The 24,119-nt window shown below is 36.0% G+C and overlaps 1 protein-coding gene and 1 long non-coding RNA gene across 6 annotated transcripts in view; one reads left to right on the top strand and one right to left on the bottom strand.

Moving 5' to 3' along the window:
- The window catches only part of KCNQ (KCNQ potassium channel), a 411,920-nt gene that overhangs the window by 341,750 nt on the left and 46,051 nt on the right, over window positions 1-24,119 (top strand). Inside the window, exons 6-14 of one of the 5 annotated variants that reach the window (XM_087350434.1) lie at window positions 2,708-2,790; window positions 3,626-3,801; window positions 4,344-4,469; window positions 4,671-4,781; window positions 5,358-5,542; window positions 9,284-9,343; window positions 12,317-12,495; window positions 16,705-16,791; window positions 19,229-19,477. In XM_087350434.1, coding sequence (XP_087206560.1) covers window positions 2,708-2,790; window positions 3,626-3,801; window positions 4,344-4,469; window positions 4,671-4,781; window positions 5,358-5,542; window positions 9,284-9,343; window positions 12,317-12,495; window positions 16,705-16,791; window positions 19,229-19,477 — 1,256 coding nt within the window. Of the gene's footprint in view, window positions 1-2,707; window positions 2,791-3,625; window positions 3,802-4,343; window positions 4,470-4,670; window positions 4,782-5,357; window positions 5,543-9,283; window positions 9,344-12,301; window positions 12,496-16,704; window positions 16,792-19,228; window positions 19,478-24,119 lie in introns of all 5 variants that reach the window. The other 4 variants (XM_087350436.1, XM_087350437.1, XM_087350439.1 and 1 more) reach the window with 4 other exon arrangements.
- On the bottom strand, window positions 8,994-16,351 carry LOC110827226 (uncharacterized). The gene is made up of 4 exons (XR_002542256.2): window positions 16,251-16,351; window positions 12,615-12,707; window positions 12,015-12,081; window positions 8,994-9,277 (listed from the first exon to the last, which is right to left on the bottom strand). It is a non-coding gene; the product is annotated as an uncharacterized LOC110827226 (long non-coding RNA).

The raw sequence follows: 24,119 nt of genomic DNA, 5'->3' as shown, positions 1-24,119 counted from the left end.
TAAAACGCAATTATTCTTAACTTCCAATACTCAGTCGGTTGTACTGAATTAGCGAATACAAATTTATTGCTTTAATTATTTTTTTAAAAATTCGCTTCTACTGTTAAATATTATCGCTGCTATAAATATTCGCAAAATTAAGAATCCTAACAAATTAACGTTTAAATACTTCATTCAAAATTAATAAATTGATGAAACCACCATTTTGCAAAAACATAATTTTACTGCAACTTACACTTTCATTACCACAGACCCGCACAAGAAGACGTCCCGATTCCAACTGAAAGAATTAGGCCTAGGACCGGATCATCCAACCCCTGCGCTTGACTTTCGTTTACGTCATACCCTATTGGCCAATATGTGTACTATTATTATTTGAGACATGACATATATTTGATTTTATTAGTTGTTCTTGTGTCTTTTACCACTAATTTTATCAAAAAAATGCATTTCGAAATTAGAATTTAAAATATATACTAAAATTCATAAACTTCCTTCTGTTTATTTCTTTTTTTTTATTAATTCTGTGACCATTGGAATATTTTATGCATCCGAGAAAGGAAACAGATCGCGCTGGAAACGAATTCTGTATGGACCGTTTCTTTTTCCACAAGAACATGAATCATAAGTTTTCAAGATGTCCTCCAACGTTCAACTATTCGAGCTCACGTGTTCACAATTTCCGATGTTTTAAATTTAAGAGCTCAGGCATTCTTTAACACAGTTGAATATTAAACATAAATTATAAGTGTGTAAACTAGATTCATCTATGTCAGGACAGGGTAGGGGGGGGGGAGCAACTTGTGAAAGTGTTTATAGACATAGACGTTACACAAAGGACGGAAATTTCCTTATCAACTGAGTTGTTATTAGTTTCTTCAGAAATACTCTAGTCCATTAAGTTACATATGGGTCTAAAGTACTGTGTGCAATGAATATGTATCGGTGTTGAGTAAACTTTATTAGTTTAAAATTCAGGAACGTTTATTATATAATATGTCTTAGTGAGAAACCGCTGACTGGTAGGCAAGAGACATTAAGTTGAGAATCTTGCACTGGTGAACAATAATCTAGTAATCATTTTCCAACAATTTGCCATTATTACTTTGTCTTTATTGTTCATGAATCGCCTCTGAGGGATTCCAACCAGAGAAGAGGAAACTTCAATTATTTTTGAAATCATAAATTTCAGTGACTGAAGTTACCTCAGCACTACGACATCAGAGACATGGGTTCATTAGGCAGCATATTTACTGGCGTCTCCTGAAATAACGAATGAGGTCATTGACTCACTGAGTGTCTCTGTCTATCAGTTAATTAGGTACAGTGGCCTTAACTTCAATAACTATAAGTGACCATATTTATGTCCGTTTGAGGTCACGCATAGGTCACCGTCATGTTTTACTCAAGACAGTATCAGTCCCTGGGTTTCTCGAATAGAGGCATTTAAGTTTCTCAAGGTCACTCAAATTCCATTTTTTCAAGTACACATATCTGCCGATCTGTAGGAGTCTGAGTGATAATACTCATGTCAGTTTGAGGTCTCGGACAGGTCATCGTCATGTCATAGTCACGACAAGATCAGACCGTGGGTTTTCAGAATAGAGACTTTTAAATTTTCAAGGTCATTCAAAAGTATTCTTTTCAAACGCATATTTCTCCCTTTCTGTAGGAAACTGAATGACTATAATCTTGTCAGTTGAGGTCATGGATAGTTCAACGTCACCTCAAGGTCATAAGAAGATAAGTTCAAGGTTTTAAGGAATATATGCCTTTAAATTTTCGAAGCTCAGTTCAAGAACAATTTTTCTCAGGCTTATATCTATCTAACTTTATTAAACTGTGTGACCATAATCATGTTAGTTTGAAGCCACTTATAGATAAATTTCATTCAAAAGTCAGGGAAATTACTTTCCATAAGATGGGGCTACTTTAGAAGGATATGTTCGGTTAGTTTAGGTTGGTTTCGGTTGGTTTAGTTTAGGTTACGTTAGGTTATTTTAGGTTAGGTTTTGTTTGAGTGGGGTGTGTTAGGTTATTTTTTGGTCCCTTGCGTTGCTTTGTGTAGTTAATTTTGTATCGTTTTAACTTCTGTTATTCCGGGATAGGTATGTTTTGGTCACGTAACTGTAACAAGGTGCCCCTTGTCCAGTGTAACAACTGGCCCCACAGCAGGCCATTTTGATTTAACGGTCAAAGCCGTGTCAATATTCGACTGAAGTGAAGAACGAAGTACACGTATTGCTCTTAATATAAAGAGCTTTACGTTAGGAAATTTTAAAGAACATGCCTTTATCACATGGTCGTGGAAGTGAGTTTAAAGTCAGATTTTTTTTTAACTTTTTACTGGTAAAAATACTTAAATCAACCTAGCTCACGTAATACACAAGCTACAAGTACCATACCTTGGTTATAACTGCGCACAGGGGAGACTCAATAGATACGGGGCTCGTGAGATGCTGCTGCAGAGTGATTTTTAAACTAAAATATAACAACTTGCCCGTGTAACAACTAGCCCCCTTCTCCCCTACTAGCATCAAAAAGAAAATCTTATAAGTCGCCGACTAAATTTGTATCAATATACATTTCGTAAAACAAGCTTTTGCATAAGTTTTAAATGGTATATTTTATTTTTATTAATACATCGGAAATACGTAGTTGTAGTTAATATGTATTTCTTAATGAATACGTACTTATTATGTTTTAGGCTCTGGTCGTCAGGATGTAGATCGAGGTATCAAGGGGCCATTGGCCGATTTAAGTTCCTGAGGAGGCCTTTCTGTATTATAGGTAAGTACCAAAGTATTATGACAAATACAATTTTAGATTCCTTTCATTCATTCGTGTAACATGAAGATCCAGCTATTTCAGGCTGAAATATGTCACCATAATATCTACATTAACTATATAGAACAAAAAGAAATTATGCATATACACGTAGCTGGACAAGCTAAAAATTAATCAAATGTAACTTAACTGATCTTTCACATGTGATATCAGTCTACGCATTAATAACTAGATAATACACTTAACGATTTCATTTAAATTTGGTATGGACGTTATACCACAAGTGGCAAAGGCAAATTTATAATCATTAACTTTTAAAGATGTCTGTCTTCTGGGTTGTTGCGCCGTGTAGTCTGGTAGAAGTTTGCCGACGTTTCAGAGGCCCTTGCTGCCTCTATCATTATCGCGCTGATGATGGAGGCAGCAAGGACCTCTGAAAGTTAGGTAAACTTCTACCAGACCACACGGCGCAACAACCACAGCCATCTTCAGACTCACCGCCATGAAAACCTCAAATACTACATATTTATGTATGTTCAGTAAACATCTGGCATAAATCATTTTAATTAATGGGTGATAGAAAAAAGCCTCTTGCAGAGAGATACGAGATTACGAGTGACTGGAATAATGACGCGACTTGTACGCTCTCACCACCTCCGGTTTGGGAGTATTATATTTCAAGTGCTTGACTTTTGTTTCGCAGAGTTTACCTCTCACATGCTGCTGTTATTCGCTAGTTTTAATTATGGAGTCCATCTCATATCAGCTTCCTTGATCGTTATGATTTTCTGCTAGTTTATTCGCATCTATTTCGCAAACCACTGTGTTTTTCATACAGATGTGAGCACCATATTTGCCTCTCTCGTGGTGCTAAGTATGGGCTCCAGCGGTCAGGTGTTCGCAGCCTCAGCCCTCCGTGGACTTCGCTTCTTCCAGATCCTGCGCATGGTCCGCATGGATCGCCGAGGCGGCACCTGGAAGTTACTGGGTTCTGTCGTGTACGCTCACAGACAGGTACGTGTGACCCGCTGTTCGAACCTGAAACCACTTAAATGGTTATTCACTTAGGTTAGGTTGTGCAGGAATGTTTAAACCTGCGCGTTATTTCATGTTTTCTGACTTATGTTTGCCCATTTGACTCATATATTTTACAATTTTGCAAATTTAACTTCTTAACTCATACAGAAAAGTTAGTGCATTGCTATAAACAAACACTGATTGTTCTCACTCTTACATCACTCGTTTCTTTCTGTTGTTTACCTCCAACATATCACATGGTGATAAATATTGCAAATAACGAATAATCTCTTTTTGCATTATTTTACCTTGTGTCATGCCCTGGGTACCACCAGGAAGACAGTGTAAGAAAACAAAATAGACAGAAAGATTATGTATATTTGTTAGTGAGGGGCGCCTACCTAACATTAACCACAGATATAATGTAAAGGGACAATCCAAATAGAACAATTAACTTATTGATACAAAAACATTTACAAGTTTCCAAGATGATGATAAATACATTTCTGTGAGTGAGGTTATGTTGTTTTCTGTTGCAGGAGCTCATCACAACACTCTACATCGGATTCCTGGGCCTAATCTTCGCTTCATTCCTTGTATATCTAGCAGAGAAGGACACTAATGAAAAATTTTCCAACTTTGCTGATGCCCTCTGGTGGGGAGTGGTAAGATTAAAGTTTTGTGTTGATGTTAGTTCCAGTGCAAAACTGTTTATTGGTGACTGTGTTGTGTTGAAATGATTGTCTATTTTGGAGACTGGAGATCTTATGCAGGAAATTTTAACAGCATAAATAGTCTCAGATATAGCACCTCGGTGCTCCTAAATTCTTACAGAAGTCTAGAGAGATGGTGACGTTCTGTTTCAGATAACGCTTTGCACAGTGGGTTATGGTGATGCTGTGCCTGAAACATGGCAGGGAAAAGTGATCGCCTCCTTCTGCGCACTGCTTGGTATATCGTTTTTTGCTCTCCCAGCGGTAAGTCATAATTAGCTCATGGCAGAGTTAAATTAGTGATCATCAAAGGGAAAACAATGAGGCAGAAAATAACCAAGCCCAAAACCATTCCAGTTTTCCCATCTAGAGAAAACACCCGAAACACTAAGCACTTAGTGTATACTGTTGTGAAGCCTCTGGTGTTTACTATGCATTTCCATGTATTAGAAACTGTACCAAGCAAAACATGAATCTAGTGATAATAGAAAATGTAAACACGTGTGATATTCCTTCCAATTAGAAGTAGTCTTTCAGAGCAACACCTTGAGAAAGAGTTTCAAGTGGTAGAGTAAACTCTTCTGAGCAATGTGTAATTTATTGTACGCGAGTTTTTAAGAAAGATACATTGTTTTATCAAAAAACATGCACAGTATAACATAACTATTGGATTTAAATTGGGCCAGCAGGGAATATGGGGATATAAAAGCCTGGTACTTAAAAGGTTAAGTGGTTGTAAATAGAAATCACAGCGCGACTTTATCATTTATAGAACTATTTCAGGATGCCTGGATCTTTTTACAAGGTGGCATAGATTTAGATATCCTTTGTCTATTTCAGGGCATCCTAGGCTCAGGTTTTGCTCTCAAAGTGCAGCAACAACAAAGACAGAAACACATGATAAGAAGACGGCAGCCAGCAGCCACCCTGATCCAGAGCTTGTGGCGCTGCTATGCAGCTGACGAGCACTCCATGTCCATCGCAACATGGAAGATACACCAGGTGCCCTTACCTAGCCCACCCTCGTAAGTATCACAGCCTCCATTTGATCTTATGCTTACAGAAGTGTACAGTCCGAGCAGTAAGAGACTAGGATGTGTGTTTGTCCAAACAAGTGAACGATGGATTGTAGGGTCACCATTTATACCAACTGTAGTACATACATTTAGTTGCATGTGCTTTCTTATCTGTGAGGAAGCAGAAACTCCATAAATATGCTCATTATTTTATTGTCATCATTATAAATTACTGTTAATTTGATAACTCAAGAGTTTTCTTACAACAAGTTTGAACATATTTTAACATTCTGATAAATATTTAATATTTGGCAATGCAAGGAAATCTGGTATCAAGGCTATATAGCACATGGTGAGAGGAAAGATTTTTATTATAACATTGAGAGCTTACCCACTGCTGTAAAATCACATGTAGGTAAATTCTTGTTTTGCAGAATTTTAATAAGTTTGATCATCGTAATTAGAACGGTTTATCTCAAGACGCATGACTGCATGAAACGTTTCCAAAAATTATACACGACATATATTTAGATTTTCTTCAGATGTCTACAGTAATGCATTAGCAGTGGCCGCGCGGTCTGAGGCATTGGCCTTGTGCCACTTGGTCGCTGGGACCATGGGTTCGAATCCCACTCAAGCCATGGATGTTTGTCAGCGTTTTTCTGTGTTGTGCTGTCCTGTGTACAGGTAGAGGCCTTGGGACGGGCCGATCCCTCGTCCAAGGAGCCTACCGAATGTCCATAGATCAAGCCAATGAAAAAGTTGGGACCCGCAGTGCTCAGGCACTTGAAGAACGGGTCGTTCCCAGTATCCCAGTATTATATCCATTGTCTGTTATTTAAATTACTGCACTTATAAAATTACAAGTTCTAAAATGTGTATCTTTTCAATTATGACCCAATCCCCCTCTCAGGTAAAAACTAAAGAAATCACATAACTCCTTGGGGCCCTTTAGACAAAGCTGCTCTTCATCTCAAGGCACAGAAACAGCCAAACAACAGAATATCATATAGGAAGAGAAATCACTTTGTCATAGGATATGAGTAGTAAAATAATCTTCTACAATTTGTCGCAGGTCAGACAGAATGTTAAATAGAAAAGAATGGCTCATAGAATTAATTTTAAGAAAACCAAGACAAAAGCAAAGTACGTTCACTGAATCTAAATGTCAGTTACATAAGAATACCGAAGAGCAGAAGAGAAGCTCATGTTATTTCTCTTCTTCATTCTATTCTTTTGTCATTTTATTATTTTGACATGTGGTTTCTTGGTCAAATCTTCTTTTAGTGTTGGTTTTCTGTAAAATAACTGTGTCATCCTTTTGATTGTATTCAGTAACCTGTTCTTCCTACCACAGACTGTGGCAGATTAGTTTAGTGCTCATGTCCCTTGAAGAAATGGTTGCTGTTCCTACATTTCAGATGTTCTTCATGCTGTAGCTGAAGCAAAGAACACATTATAACATTTCTTCATTCAACTTTGAAAGAGGAGCAATGTTTCTGATTGTTTGTGAGATAAACAAATAATTTGTGTAATGTAAATTATGTGCTGTGTCTTTATGATTACATATAGTGACTGTCCTTAATCTTCTTCTTCTTCTATGGCTCTCTGGTCCGTATTTGGTTCATGGCCTCCTCAATTCTCCTCTTCCATTCAGTCCTCTGTTAGGTCCGTCTGTCCGAGGCTTTGATCGAGGTTTCGAAACATCTTCCTTTTTACGGTGCAAGGTTGTTAGCCTTGCGACCAACCCCCTACCTGGAGGACCAGGGCACCTGTCTTAGTCTGACCTCTCCCCCTCGACCAATCTGGCTAGGGAGGCCCTACCAGTAGCTGTGCTACCGCCAGCATAGCTCTTGGGGTCACTGAGGTACTCAAGCCCCACCACCACGACAAGGTGCAGGTACCATTAAGTGGGGACTGCCCTTAATGCTTAACACTATTTGCATTACTGGTTATTATTTTATGTTTTATCACTTCCACTCCTGTTCTGCTTTTCAAACATTAACACGCTATTACTTTACTACTTACACTGTACTAATAAAAACATTTGTCTCCATGATTTATGCCAATGTTTTGACTCATACAAACAAAACTATATTGGGCATTATACAGTATCCTAGGTGTATTTCGTGTATGTAATGATCAAGAAGTTGGATTTTCTGCCATTCTCAGGTGACAGGTTGTCATTAAGTACTCAGACCTTTATAAGTTGTGTATTGTTCTCTCCTTCCCCCCTCACTCCACCGAAGCCTTTGAAAGAAGTTAGTAGTAGTGTAGCGGTAGCAATAATTCATTCATTATTTTATGTCTGTGCTTGACAACAGCTGACAAAGACCAATTACAGTCAAGCACTAAAATAACAGTACAGGATAAAAAATGTTAGCAACAAGAACAATAATAATAACGATGATTATGATTATGAGCCGCTCAAATTTAAGAATACTGTTTATATACTTGATGAAAAGTGTTTAAGAAATGAAACACATTTTTAAAAACATAAATTTGGAAATCAATTACATTTGATTTTGTTTCAGTTTAATCTTACAAATCATGCATTATGTATTCACAGACTGGCCAACATAATAGCTATTAAAATATAATGTTAGCAACTTCACCTTGCCATATTCTCAAATTTTAACCCCACCTTGAACATGTACATTTGTGTATCATTTTAATTCATTGCCAGACATCCTATGTATCACAGTGCACCATATTTGAGACTGCTCCCCCCCCACCCATGTAGATAAAATAGTTTTGGCTTTAGTTGGTTTGATTTGAAGGATACTGGCAGACATTTCAAATCACTAAACAGTCTTCCATCATAAAGACTTGCTTAAAATAATGTTCTGAGAGTAAAAATTTGGTACATTTACATTATTATAAATATACTTCATGCTTACATCCAACAAGTTCTAGGTGTAATTTCAGTAACAGGCATTGGAATTAATGCATTGTGTTTTAATATGATGTGAACTGAATTTTGCATGATTATGCTCATGAAATTCATTTGCTTTCTTTACTTAACTGTCATTGTATTCCAAATGTATTGTTCAGCATCTCCACCAGACTGTCAATAATGTTCTTATGGATTGTGATGCCTTGTGGTATCATAGGTAGATATCAACATTTCAGAGAAACATACCGTCTCCATCTTCAGAGATCTGAAAAGTACACATAACATCACAACCTGAAAAAAACATAGAAAATTTCACCATAATGAAAACCTCAAATCTGTACCATATTGTTACCACCTCTGTTGGTAAAAATACCTAGTTTTGTGTTTGAGATAATAATTCACTTCACATTGTGCTTGCATTTTAAAATACAGTAATAACATTTTTTCTTGCATGTGAATGCAACTTAACATATTTCAGATATTTCAGGCTTGACAGTGAAAGGCTGGTGTTTTAATATTAAATATTTCCCCTTTATAATTAAAAGCAATAAAAATGACTAGGGCTGTTTTTCATTATGTTTATTCAGTTTTGTACTACATCTAGCTGTGGCACATAAAATCCAAGAAATGGAAGCTGATAACATCACCCAAAAATAGCCATTCTTCACAATAAGAGACACATTTTTTTTAGATGTTCTTGTCACTTTATCCGTAGATGATACACTATTCATAATTATATTGTTTCATGTCTTGTCTCTGTTCTTTCTTTCGTTTTCTTCTCCGTGTGTTTTTTTCTCTCTTGTCTCCTTGTCTGTCAATCTGCATGGATTCCACTACTCGTACACCACCTGCAGAACCAAAGCGGATGATACAAGTAAGGCATCCGAGAAGATTCATCACACATCATCCCTCATGTAAGTGCCGCCATTAGCCTCTCTGTGTGCTTTGCTTAGTGGCGGCTGAAAGTGACATAGTGATCAGTAAAACAAGATTATTTGAATTTTATACCATTTATATTGAGTTAGACTTTTCCTACTCTGTCTGAAAACAATAGAGCAGCTGTGAGAACAGTTAACTACAGCCATAATGAGTTCTTAATTGTTTCAACAATATTTATCCATTCATATACTAGATCCATCAATACTTATTAAGAAACAGGTAAATTTACAGTATCTGCAGTCAATTTTCACACACTGTTCTACCAGCTTTCCGTACACTCTATCAGCAAAAGTGGGGTTAACTTTCATTAAAGTAGCCTGGAGCGTGTGTGCTTTCAACTGTATATTCTGAATTTTACAGCTAGATTAAAAATGTTACGTGAATAGCAAATAATGATAATTTTTTATCAAATTGTACATCATACTGTGAAATACCAAAAATTAATTATAAGTCTGTGATGTATAAGACATTATTAGTGAAGTACAGTACATGCAAATTCCCTATTGATTTAGTTTATAAGACCCTAAACTGGAATAAGTCATAAGAAGTCTTGTCCATATTCACATGAAGAGAAGGTGTTGGATACATTCAACATAAGAAATTAATTCATCAGTATAACATTTCGGGGGTCCACAGTGGCTGCGCGGTCTGAGGTGTTGGCCTTGTGCCACTTGGTCGCTGGGACTGTGGGTTCGAATCCCACTCAAGCCATGGATGTTTGTCCGCGTTTTTCTGTGTTGTGCTGTCATGTATATAGGTAGAGGCCTTGGGATGGGCCAGTCCCTCGTCCAAGGAGTCCTACCAAATGTCCATAGATCAAGCCAACGAAAAAGTTGGGACCTGCAGTGCCTAGGCACTTGATGAACTGGTTGTTCCCAGTATCCCAGTATAACATTTCTAACCTTGAATACCTGCAACCTCGTGTTAACACAGTTTCTACTGCTTCTGTAATGTAGTTACGTGCATGTTTGCATCTTGTCCTTCTCACTGCATGAAATATTTCCACAAGTCATAGAAACCCACCCCATCTAAGGTAGGTTTTGACATATTTATGTATGAATCAATTTGTTGCTCTTGTTACCAGTTGTGAAGATCTATTACAATAATCTGTTGTGAGTAAATGGCAAGGGGATCAGAGGGGGAGGGATAGCAGATAAGGAAGCATGTACAGTCCACATCATTAACATTATTTCCCCACAGCATTACAATGCCTCTGTTCCTGTGTTGGTAATGTCTTAGTTTACGTATATATGCATTTGTTTTCCTTCTATCCACAAGCTAGTGATGTAGGTGAAATGCACAAATTAGTCCTTGGTAACATACTATCTAACTAACTAACCAGATGGCTTACAGAACCCAAAGGTTCATCACCGAATTAACCAAAGCCCTCCACTGAACCCTGTCCTGGGCCGACAAAATGCAGTCTCCTTCAACTTCTATCTCCGATAGATCCCACATGAGATTATTCTCCCAGCTACGTCTAGGTCTCCGTAGTGCGGTTTCTTCCCCTCAGGCTTTCTGACTAATACCCGGTGAACACATCTTACAACATCCATGCGTGCCACATGACCCACCCATCTCATTCTTCTGGACTTAATGACCCTGACAATACTGGGGGAGGAGTACAAATTTTTAAGCTCCTGAGTACTGTACATGTACTTAAATTTTCCATAAATAACAAATGTTTCATTTTACAATAGTTGACATTTACACTTATTTTAACATGACTTGTTCATTTTTAAGTTTATCTACTTGAAGTAATACACAATGTTTCCAGAAGATGCCAAAATTCTAAATTAAGTTCCCATTTCAGAATACGTTTTGTTCACTCATGCTTTTTTATATATAATATTTTCTTGTGTTTTTCTTATAGGCAGGCTTTACTTTTCATAAATGGGACAAATAAAGATATTTTTATATACACTGCACTTGGGTGGTAATCTGTAATATTCAGATTGATGGACTTTGATGCAAAACACTTCAGACCAAGCAGTATTAAGTCACATTAATTTCAGATTAGTAGTGTCAATAAATCATTATTCCTGTTCCAGGAGAGTATTTTTCTATGCAACTACTGGAGAGCATGATATAAACAGCACAAACACATTATCAAAATTTCTTCCTTATTGTAATTTAATTCCATCAATTAAGATAATGAAATATTCAGGTACAGAGTGTATATGAATTATCTTTACGACATTACTCATTTATTAAAACATTATTATAGTATGTACAGTCCTGGACCACTGTCACGACATTACCATATTACAGAAGGAGCACTTGTAAAAATAACTTAAGGCTAAATCTGTTATTTCACATTCCCATCTTCAATAAAATCATACCTGTAAACTGTTTCAGCCCTGAAGTAATTTTATCAATACCCTGCATTTGTAACATATGTATATGTATGTTTCTTGTACTTTGTATAGTGAGATCGATTGTTTGACTGCAATTAAAGTAATTAAATTATCTGAATTGGAATAAGCTGACAGTTTTGTAAATGCAAGCAATAATGTTAATGACATATTCCAGTAGCTGCACTTACATATAGTTAAGCCTCTTGAGTATGGGATTATAGATACATGTCTTGATTGTTGCATGTATATATGCCCTAATTTTCATGTTAAATGCTGTAAATGTAGTTACCTTGTAATGGTCTGCTCCTACTTCCAAGAATTCATGTCACTTCTCTGAATAAGTATGTAGAAAACTTCTAGAATAGAGAAGACCAAGGCTTAAATTAGTCATTGGTGAAGAAAGAAAGAAATAAAACATTCAGATATGGCAGCCTTCAAATATGTATCTCACTCATGTTACACTACAGTAACATTAACTTGCATTTTCATATATATTATTATAATTTTGTAGGACAGGGAACTTCTACACCAAAATGTATAGGTCGGGGAGAACAGTGTGTCTGACGTTGAATTCAGTCGTGTCTCTTCTAGCTTCAAACACAACGCGTCATTCGTGTCCCGGTTGCCCACTATCCGACGCCACAAGAGCACGTCACTACACTCACCCTCACTTGCTAAGGGTGCAGGCAGTGGGTCAGCGGGAGGTGGCAGTGGAAGTGGTGGGGGTCCAAGGGGCTTTGCAGAACTCAACGCATCAGCCGAGAACTTAGGTTAGTGACAAGTTTGTATTTCACATTGCACTAAAGTGACATGTTTGGCAAAGGTGTACTTTTGCAAAATAGTTTTCCCAGTTTGTTATAATGCAGTATTAGCTATAAAGTTACATTACCTGTTGTTTTATTTGGGTGTGGAACTTGGTCTCCCCAATGGAATAACATACATTAAGGGTATCTGAGAACAGTGTTACATTGAATGCTTCAACCTAGAAGTGGTGAAAGAAAGATAAAATTATATAACAAGGAGTTTCTTGATTTTGTATTTTTATCACATTATAGTATAATCAAACCAAGGAGCAGAAGTAGATGGGACATAAAACATGCAAAGAAGACAAGAAATGAATACAAATTTTAATCAGAGGCCATGAAAGGAAGAAAACACTTGGGAAATCTAGGTGTAGATGGGAGGATGATATTAGAAATGAATCTTACGTAGGATGTGATAGTGTGGACTGAATTCATGTAGCTCATGTTATGGATCAGTGGCAGTATATGGTAACGAGACTTTGGATTTTATAAAAGATGGGAAATTGTTTGAACAGCTGTGCAGTTATCGTCTTCCCAAGAAGGCCTTGGTTCCACAGAGTATGGAGAGTTTCCTACAAAAAAGTCTTCATCAGAATGTGCCTACAGAATCAGAAAAGTTATACTTTCAGGTAATAGTAGTCAGCCCCTAACCTTACTTGTCCTAGCACTGTTGAGAGGATCCATTATCTTTGGATAAACAAAAATGTTTTCCTCATATTTCCTTTCTGTGTGATTTTGTGGACTAACAATAGATGCTACTGCTAACTAACTCCACAATTCAATGTTAATTAGCTGGTCAAGAACTTCCCTGATTGGCCTATCATGGAACCAGTTGGTTCTTTACAATAATGCATCATTAGATCTTGTAGCTTTGTAAATGTACACATTTGCTAGAACTGTATTCTCTTCAGACCCCAAGCAAAAAAAGTAAATGCATGCTGAACAATGGCAATATGCAGATGGCATAAACTGTATTATATTAATATCTGTCTAATTTTCTTCTCGACCCCTACTTCTTTATTTTGCCTCAAGTTTGTTCAAGTACTTTCTCTCTTCATATTTGATAATCTTATTCATCTCCTTCTGCACATTCCCCTTTTTCTTTCTTTCTTCTTATTCTTTGTATCCTGTTCTCCCTTTCCTCATCATTCTTCTGTTTCTCTCTTTTCTTCTTCTGCTCTTCTTTTCCCCTCCTTCTGATGTATACTGTTTTCTTCTGTGATCCTTGTTCTTCTCCTTCCTCTGTTTATTCTTTTCCACTTTCTGACAGTGGTGTAGCATGTCAAAAATGATTACTAAAATTGCTATTGAAAGACAGTTTTTATGATGTACGAAATTGAAGCTCATGGTTGTTATGGTGTAACGAGAGATAGCATCATAATCCACACACTGTGAGCTCAAGATCAGAAAGGGATGTGACATCATATAGTTCATGTTTCATCATGTTATCATACTTTCTTTATGTAATCCATTACCATTTAAACTTAACAACTTTGCAAAAGTACACCTCTTATATTCATACTTCTGGTTCAAGAGTGGTCTAAATCTTGGATTTGAAATAAGCTGTTAAATATTTTCTGTAATTTTACATGGTTTAGAGCATGTAATATGCTTTCTGCACACTACAGTGACAGCATAATTTTAAACATGGGAGTAAGAATTAGAAGAGTGGGATCACGAATTCTGTGTGGGTGGTGACTCAACTGGAGAAAGAGATAGCGCATCAGTACTTGTACATGGCACTTCCATCCTCTGGTACTTTTTATCGCAAAATACTGTTTGTTTTCAAGTGGTAATCATGTTTATTAGATGTAAGATAATGTTTTTGGAGTGTACAGCGTGAGAATCTTAACACTTCTCCATGTGCTCAAGAATTGACATAGCAAACTCACACAGATTTCATGCACCGAGTCTACCTTAATGTATACTATTAACTTTCAGATAGTTTCTTGTTTAGACCACTCTTATTTGCATTCTTTTTTGTCAAATAATCCTATAATATAATTCATTTTTAATTTTACAGTCAAACAACTGCAAATGTTTTTTTGTTGATGCACAGAAAATGTTTAATCTTTAAATTATATTTTTTACTTTGCCTTTCCTGGTACAAGACACCTTTGAGACATACTTTGTCACAGCTACTTATTATGTTTTATTGATAATAGCAATGGCAGATATAAATTTCATTGTGTGTAAGCTTCACACAACAAGATAATAAATTTGTGCTGGTTATTACTTGGATAGAAGTGGTGATAACAGGATGCAATGTCTGGTAAGTTCATATTTATTTGCAGTGACTTTTCAGTATGTACTTCATTTCATTTTCCAATGTAATTATTTTTACAACTTCCTCTGTAATGAGCATCACAAGAGACCGGGGTGAGAGATGTGTGGGTTTTCATGAATATTTCAGTGACCTCCGAGTGGAAGGTCAGTGAGTCAGATCCTGTGTTGCACTTCACCACAACACACTGCTACCTGCCCACTCTATGAATGGTGTGTCAGCTTCATTGGCATTTACTTAATCTATAATGTTCGTTGTTTCAAATTCAATTCGCTTAGAAACACTTACTAGTTTTGTTTCACAAAATATTATATATAGATCTTCTTTTCTACTCGCAGTTAGTTTGAAGCATGTTCTATCGTGGACATGGCATTTCTTCAGCTTCACATTGATATGTGTACTCAAACTGTCATGGCAGGCAATGTACTCGACGGTAATGAGCGCATTGCGATGTCTGGAGTATGAGCACATACCTTCTTTATTAAATCTGTATTCCGTTGGAATTATCTGTTATGACAGTTCATTTTGAGATGTTTCTTCACAGGAAGAAATATGTGAAAAGCATCTTTTGGACAGTCTCAAATAACCAATTCTTTTGACAGACATAATCAGTCAATTCTGCATGGTCTTTGCATTACTTTCCCAACCCTTTTTTCATCTGTAAATAATTTTAAATACATACACATATTTATTTTATTTATCTGTATTATAGAAATTATTATACCTGTAGTATAGTCTCTGAAAGAGATGGTGATATTAATATAAAACTAAACAGATTTAAATAGTTCTGTGAAACTATAAAATGCAAAACACTAGTCAAATTTAGAAAAATAAACCTTTCTAACAGTGATACCAGTGCATTTGTATGAATCAAATGAAGAACAAGTGATGAGAATGGTTACAAGATACAAAACCAAAAATATAATGAAGGTATTAGAAAAGAATTGGTAGTAACAGGTATAAATAAAATAATAAGAAACTATCAAATAAATGGCTAGAACATTCAGAAAGATTGCTCTAAAACTGATACCTGAAGCTGCTCTATAAATATAAACTCAATGGTACAAGAGCCAGAGACACTTTAAAATCCTTTTAATTGTAACAAACCAAAGTTTTATCCATGATCTTAGTTGATTACAATATTTACATGAGACGAGGTATAGGTAAAACTGACTTGTTTTAAAGACCACACCATGAAAGGTTATAGGTGAGTGCAGAGATAAAGCACCAGGGAAAGATTAATGGTCCACATAGAAATTTAACAATACATTTCATTTCTTTATAAAGTAGAAATTTAAACTCTATATAGTATTTCCATTTATAAACTACAGGGAAATTTAACAGATTTAATTTGTTAGAGTTATAGATCAGGATATTATGTCAAACTTAATTATTAGACCAATGTTTCCTTATGTCATTTTACATATCTGTATCTTACATTCACTGAGCATTAATCAATTCTAACTGTTTAATATCGTATGAAGTAGCTGCTGATTTTTGAATCCCTTTGGCCTGTAATCACTTAAAAATAGGTCCAACAAAAGTAATTGCCCACCCCAGAGCTAAAATTATCAGAGTCAAAAGAAAGTAAAAGTTATTTTCGTTAAGTACAACGTGCATAATACACAATGTACGTATATTGTTTTGTGCTGAAATGTTTTCAGCCTGTGCTAATGCATATCAACATGATTTGATTTGTGTTGTGAGTTTATATTTAGCAAGTTTAAATGACCTACAGAATACTTTTGAAACAAGATAACATCAGCCTGGGGGTAAATGCTAGTGGTGTGAATGCCATTTCTAGGTTAGTCTTTTTGCAAAGAGATACAGAAGCACGCCAGTGATATTAGTCTAGCTATGCACGCCACTGTTCATACGCTGATGTAACACAGGTGGCGCTAACAGTCACAGACCGCTGAACGCGAGTCATAGTGAAGACTCGGTCACTGAGACAGCGCTCTCCAAGAAAAACTCGGATGGTAAGTCCACTGCAGACGATCATTCGATTAAAGAATCATTAGTGGCATGGATAACTGTTGGAATGTGGTTCCAGCATCGTCTGTTGTGAACTTTCTTAATTTTTGGATTCTGAATATAACATATAGCATGGTTAATAGGTGTTGTAGTGCCCAGTTTAATATACTTTTCTAATTTGAATAAACATACTAATTACCCAAAAAGTAGTACGAAAACTTGTCCATTAATATAGAGAAACCATAAACCAATGCAAGAAGTGTTAATGAAAAGGTGCGTTTTGTATTTAGTTTTGTGGTTCTTTTGTCCTGTAGGGTGTTTAAAGTAGTATAATGGTTGTTGAAATGTATTTGTAGCGATCAAGGCACGTCATCACATAAATTCTTGCGTTCGTGTTACATATTTATTATGTTAAACTTCTTTTAGACATTTTTATGGGTAATTATGCATTTATTTATAAGGACATTTAATGGAAATATGGATAAAACGGAAATCCTTTTCAGTTACACATCCCAGGTTTTTTTTGTGAAATTATAAGAAGGTAAATAGTACCACTATACCTGAATTTATTCGAAATTTTTTCAAAGGCTATCAAAATGCATGTAGCAGTATGACGGATAAAGTTACTATAACTATATAGATGACCACATCAAAAATTCTAACATTTCAGTGTTTTTATGAAGCATTTACCCTTGATATTTAAACCCATTACATGGTCGAGTTACCTACCAAACGAACAATTCATCATCAGTGTTTTAGGTGAAATTACTTGAACCATAATTGAAAATTGCTTCGCTAAAAGTAAGACTTAAATCTTCCAGGTTATAACGTGGGGTATTGCACTGTGTCCCCAGCCAAGTTCAACAAACTTAATATGACGTTATGCTTCTATAACATAAAATTATTTTTCAAATAATTGTAGGATGTAAAGAGTACGCAGAAAGTGGGAAATGTGTAATTTAAATATTACTTTAAAAGGAATCAAAATTCCAGTGTTGTTAGGACCCAAAACTTCCAAACGAATTCGTGTGGTCGACATGAAGCGTTTTCATAGCCCAGTATTGAGACAAGAACTGCATGACATGTTTTTGTATTTCTGTTAACGCAATATTTGGAAACTCGTGTTTCATAATCTTAGTCTATCACCGCTTAGTTCACCAAATAATTGTGTGGTGTTACACAAAAGAGGGCGAACTCACTAGAAGAAGAAGAGAACTTTGGACTTCTGTTCAGTAACCTAACCTAACTCATTGGAAACTATTGCGCCTTCATGGAATAACCTGCTTAGGTTTTCACTTGAACCTTTTTATATGGATAATTTCGTTATGTGTGCTTTATTTATCTCGCATTGACCAAATGTTTACTTCACCCCTTACCAGTAACAACATAGGATTATAAGACATTAATACATGAACCCAGAACAATCGGTAATACTTACTGTTCGCGATAGTCATCAAATATAACTTTTGGATGTTGTTACACATAGACGGTACTTATATGTATCAGTGTACCTTTGTGCAACATTATAAGCCTACAACTTCATATTTTGTCGATTGTCTTTACGCTTAGATAATATGTAATATATTTATATCATTGTTCTTATCAGAAGAAAATGTTTTCTCATCTTGCATTGGCGTATTTCCAAATCATGTGACGGGCCGTTTATAAATTTGCGAAGGGCCTGCAGATTGCCGACCCTTGGTCTACTTCAACTAAGGTTCACTTAGATTCTAAGTCTTAGAAGAATCGATTGTCAGCGTTACATTGTGCTGTGTCTTAACGTTCGTGCTACTATTTATAATAACTCGTTAAGCCACATTTTCCAATTCTCATAAAGATACGCCAAAATAGAGGTGCCATGACATCCTGGGATTTAAAATGGTCTGATCATGAAGCTTGTCGCAATGAACTCACAAGTGCTGTCAAAGTATCTCATTTATCTGCAGAATAATTTCCCTTCACGTAAATGTGTTGTAAATGGTGTAAGATACGATATTCATAAATGTAATCAGAATATAAATGTTGTAATTAATCTTGGACGACAGAGAATCAAGCGTTTTGCCAAATTTGTTTTACCAAAAAAGGATTGTTTATTTTAAGGGGTATGTAGGGCATTGTTTCGCACACCTGCACGCAACTGAACAACTATAACATTTGTAAATGTTTATCGTATGAATAATTTCGACTGCGGTCTGAATTTCGTCACGCAACACAGGATGTTCGCTTTCCTAGCAAACGCTAAAACATTACGTGTAAGTATGTAAGATAACAGCAGTTTGCAAATAATTTCCGAAATTAATCCACAGAACGTTTCGTTTTCATCTTTGGTTTATATATCCAGAGTTTTGAAATGTAACATATCAGCGTTGATCTTGAACCAACACTTACACTGCGTCATGTTTTTGAACACACTTGTCTAATTTCCTTTCCCCTGACGCGTAGCTGGCCTGCTAGCGAACAGCAACAGTGCAACCACGGGGGGCAGCACTAGCGATTTACATGCAGGACCAGCGCCTTCTCGACGCGGATCTACCAACGCCACCTTGATACGCATGGGAGAAGCCACAGCTCTCCCTCTAGTCCTGTGTGGTCTGCTCCAGCACGAGTTCGGAAGCCCCTTCTCTCCCATGCCTTCCCGAAGGAGCAGCCATGCCCCCCCAACGGCATCGTCGCCCCTACTTCTAGAACAGAGTATGATGGCTTCTCTAGCTATAGAACAAACTCAGGATGGAGAAAGTTATCGCTTCAGCAGAAAGGAAACGGAATCTAACATTAGGACCTATCTATCCACCTCGACTTCTCTCTACGAATTTCGTGCATTAAATTTTGCGATGTTCAAATTTTGGTGTCAGTTGTGGGTCGGGCAAATTTAAGCTAGGAGGATAAAATGCCGTGGAATCGGTGGTCTCCGGTTCCAAGCCCGGAAATCTCGATTATGAATTGGAAATAGAACTCACTTTCACAGAACAGTTAAAAAGCCATACTTTCCCTGTCTTCCCTGCAGTGTTAAATCAATCATTTTTTGCAGTATCTCATTGCCTTCTAAGACCTATGGAGGAGAAATGAACAGTTATGTACACGACTAAAACGTAGTTGAAATACATTTAACTTGATGTAATATAGAAATTATTGCCATTTCACTTCAGGGTAAGAATGTGAAACGATTGAAACTTAAGCCGTACACCCTGAAACAAATATGTTTATGTGCGTCGGTATCCAGGATAAGATTTATTCCTGGGAAAAAGCTGTCCAGTTGCAGTTACGTATAAATTTGCTTGTAGAAACAACGCCGTTTATGGCGAGGTTTTAGACTCTGACGGCGACGTCTTCCTGGATGCAGCGCCGTTTAGTTTGGGTAATATAGGCAGAAAGGTCCTCTGCAACGTCGGAAAGGATCAATCAGATTACACGGCGTAACACTTCAGAAAGACAGTCATCTGCTTAATCTCGTTTACGTATTGTATTTGTGACAGTCGGATGCAAATGTCTTTGCTATTTGTCTCAGAGTTCTAAAGAATCTGGGCAATGTAATGGTGTTGGTCGGTTAAATTTCTACTTGAAATTTTAGATAAAAAGTATTCCCATAGTTCTTTAAAAATGTAGCCTAATATGTCATTATGAATCTGTCATACAGAGCAATGAGTTGTTAAAGTTTTCTATCAGCTGGTACTGATCGTAACCAGAGATTTTAATTTTACTGCTTAAGTTCTTCATTTTCTTTAGAATTCGTTACACGTGGCTACAAACAAATTAATGTTCTTAAATTACAGAATCTTTATAAGTATTTTAAATTTTAATATCTTAATGATTTCAAATTTAATGTAGGTTTTTTTTTATTAATTTACCCACTTATGTAAAACAAACATTTTCTCAAAGATATTTGTTTATTTTAAGATGTAACTCGTTGCAATTCTGACTCCGCCCTAGTCTGAAGACAGTCACGTAATCTCCATAGTTTTCTATGCGTTTCGTGCTTTATTCTAGCATCACTGTCGCGCAAACAACAAATATTTGTTGGCATGATAAACTGTGCAAACAAACAATTGTTTTGCAATTTCAAGAAAAGATCGTTTTCGGCAAAATTTAGACAACTTTGTACAAAGTCGTACGTAAAACCTACTTATTGTGCTTAGTGGTTAAAGATTGGCAATGCTTTTAAGTTAAAAATAAGTAACTAAAGTACCAGTTCTTTTCCCGGAAATTCTTAAAATGAACTGCACCGTAGTAACGAAATAGCTTATCTGTTACATAACACGTCTTTGATAAAATTTATAAACAAAAGAAAATGAAAACAGGACACTTAACCTCGTATTGACACATGAAAATTAGTCGATTGCTACAAATAAATTCTGAATTATTCTGTCATTAATACGGGTTATAAGTACTGAAACATGTGACATCATACATCTTTTCGCTAACGCGATCTTGTGACGCGGCGGAATGTTGCAGCTTGTAGGTCTAATAATATGCTGCTTTGTGCATTAAACCCTATGTGAGACATGTGAAAGTCATTCATTTCTCTAATTGTAAATGCAGTGGAAACGTGTTTAAATAAAATCCACACGTGTGTGTGCTTATGGGAAAATATAAGAATGATTTTTCTTTCTTAAGCGTGAGCTTGAAATTAGTAAAAGTAGGCGGTTGTGACTTTCCCCAGCGTCTTTTGGTGGCCACGTAATCTGTCGTACATGGTTACCACACGACAGAACAACAGTGGACGTTGATCATTTTGTGCATGATAGCGTGTACAATTGATTCGTCACACGCGTTTTCGCTTATCCGCGGTTTTATCAGTTTCATGAGGATCGTCGATATCCTATCCACGACCAAATTTTTAAACCCTGTTAACTTCGCCAATCTTCTTCAGGCTTGTCTCGGAATGCTATGTTGATGATAAACGAAGCATTAAATAATTTTGGCGCCAGTTTTACGTAAAATTATACGTTTTGCGATTCGTGAGAGCGCAATCCTCGTGTACAACGAGTAACCTGTGTGAATTAATAATAACATTTTCATGCAGAAAGGACGGAAGAATAAAACTTGGGAGGCAAGAGATGTAAGATTCATGTATCTGTGTTCTGTAGGTAGACCTGGTTAGTTTATCAGTAAGTTCTTTTTCACAAGCCAGGTACATTGTTTTCTTACAAGCCACTGGAAATTCGTACGAGGGCGGTTTAGATAAAAATAAAATCCGTTTGGTCTGGATTATTAAACACAGGGCACACAAGAAGAGAGAAAAATTAGAGGTATTTAAATAAAGGTCCTATTGTTAAGAATACGTTCTGCTGAAGGGATTGTTTTGCCAGAGCGATAGCTATGTGGTAGCAGATGCTCACACTTGCAACAATACATCACACACCTGCACTTTGAAAAACCAAGCCACGAGTAGCGATAATTTGATAACCCCATTACGTGTCGAGTTTACACATGGAATTGAACGCAGTTAGTACCTAATGGTATAACTAATTTCGTGCTATGGGCAAACATCTATTGCTCCAAAACTGGGATATTAACAGACTATAAACGTCAGAAAAAACCAGATCCCATCCCTTGATAGTTTTTATTAAAGATTACTATGTGTCACTATATAAAATCACATATACGATCATTTTACACTTTAAAACACAACTATATCGTGCCAGATGTGTTTCAACCTTGTGAGATCATCATCAGTGGCATATTAAAATCAATCCGTTAATATACTGAATCCATATAAACACAAAAAACCGTAAAGATTCCTGTACCAAAAGTGTGGTATTAAAAACATGGCGTAAAGGAACAGGTCACCGTCTTCAGACACAATGCTTTGTGACAACACATTGTTGCATGGACTATATGGATTCAGTATATTAATGGATTGATTTTAATATGCCACTGATGATGACCTCACAAGGTTGAAACACATCTGGCACGATATAGTTGTGTTTTAAAGTGTAAAATAATCGTATATGTGATTTTATATAGTGATCCGATATTACACAGTATTCAAGGTTTTAAGGTTATATTTGTGTTTTCCTTGAACGGAAATAATACATTACCTTAAAAATAGAATTAAATTTATTGTTTGATAAGTACTTCGCGGTTCTTATCAGACTGAGGGGATATTTTATTCTATTAAATAAGAAACTATATGCTGGGATGATTAACATACCAAAACTAATAATGCTTAATTAATATTTCAAAATTATAATTAAAATTCACGTGAAAATATTTTATTTATAAAATCGTGAAATATTTAAAAGTTACGTTTGTCATGTTTTCTGAAGTAATAAACTACAATGTATAGTTGTCGTTTTAAAGGCTTTTTTCCTTCAAGAATTTAACAAGTCAATGTTATAAGTCTCGTCCCTCAAAGTAAGTTTTTTCATCCAGAAAACAATTTTTTTTATATTGTACATTGAATCGAATTACAACTAAAATGATAAATAATTTTGTTTTCTCGCGATATGTTTTACCATTTTTGTGAAACTGAGACGTTTAATTCAACAGCAGTAGTTACACGACACGAGTTTTGTAGATGCAGCGGTATGGTAATTTCTGGCTTGCGGGTCACAGATTTTTAATACAATAAAATAGTTATATGCATATAGGTATCTTCAAAATTTGTTTTAAAAGTCGTTATGTATTTGAAAGAATTCTATCCTTCTCCCATTTCAGACAGAACTGGCTGCATTCTGCCTCTGGAATTACGCAATTTCATAATTTCGATAGCAGAATACATTGTAACAAAAAATATGTCTAGCATTGGCATTCTTATAGGAATCATGATTTTAAGGAAAATATTTGGATAAGTACAGCAAACACACAAAGTTATTCTCGTGTGAAATTAGAATGTTTTCTACATTTTATCACTGAAGTAAAAACATTTTGTATGACGCAGAACGTTATAATTTTAGACATAAATAGATACAAAACTGCCTGAAAGTTCCTTACAGTTAACTCCTACTCTCTTCATTGGATTTACCTGTGCTTGCGAATGTAATATCTGGTGACTATATTTGACCAGATGCAAATAAAATTGTATAAATATTTATAATGTCCCAGATCTTTATGAAATAATTTATCATTTATTTTAAAATAATTTGTAAATTAATTGTCAGAATTTCACCTTGAAGTTCTGCTCTAAATGCCTCGCAGTTTTACTCGGCACACTATGAATATATGTATCGATTTCGTAACTATATTCGAACGATCGCACGATAATGGTCACAGCGAGATGACTTCGAGTTATGTTGTCAACAAACTAAAACAGCCAGCCTGTCGACGTATTTAATCTGTTACGACACAGTTCTGTTCGAATTAAATTAATTCTGAACCCTTTGCAGTAAGAAGT

Source organism: Zootermopsis nevadensis, unplaced genomic scaffold, assembly GCF_977971745.1.
Source record: "Zootermopsis nevadensis isolate Lab colony 2312 unplaced genomic scaffold, Znev_1.0 Znev_ptg000017l, whole genome shotgun sequence".
Lineage (NCBI taxonomy): Eukaryota > Metazoa > Arthropoda > Insecta > Blattodea > Termopsidae > Zootermopsis > Zootermopsis nevadensis.
The sequence above is the reverse complement of the archived record's forward strand: the minus strand, read 5'-3'. Positions and strand labels throughout refer to the sequence as shown.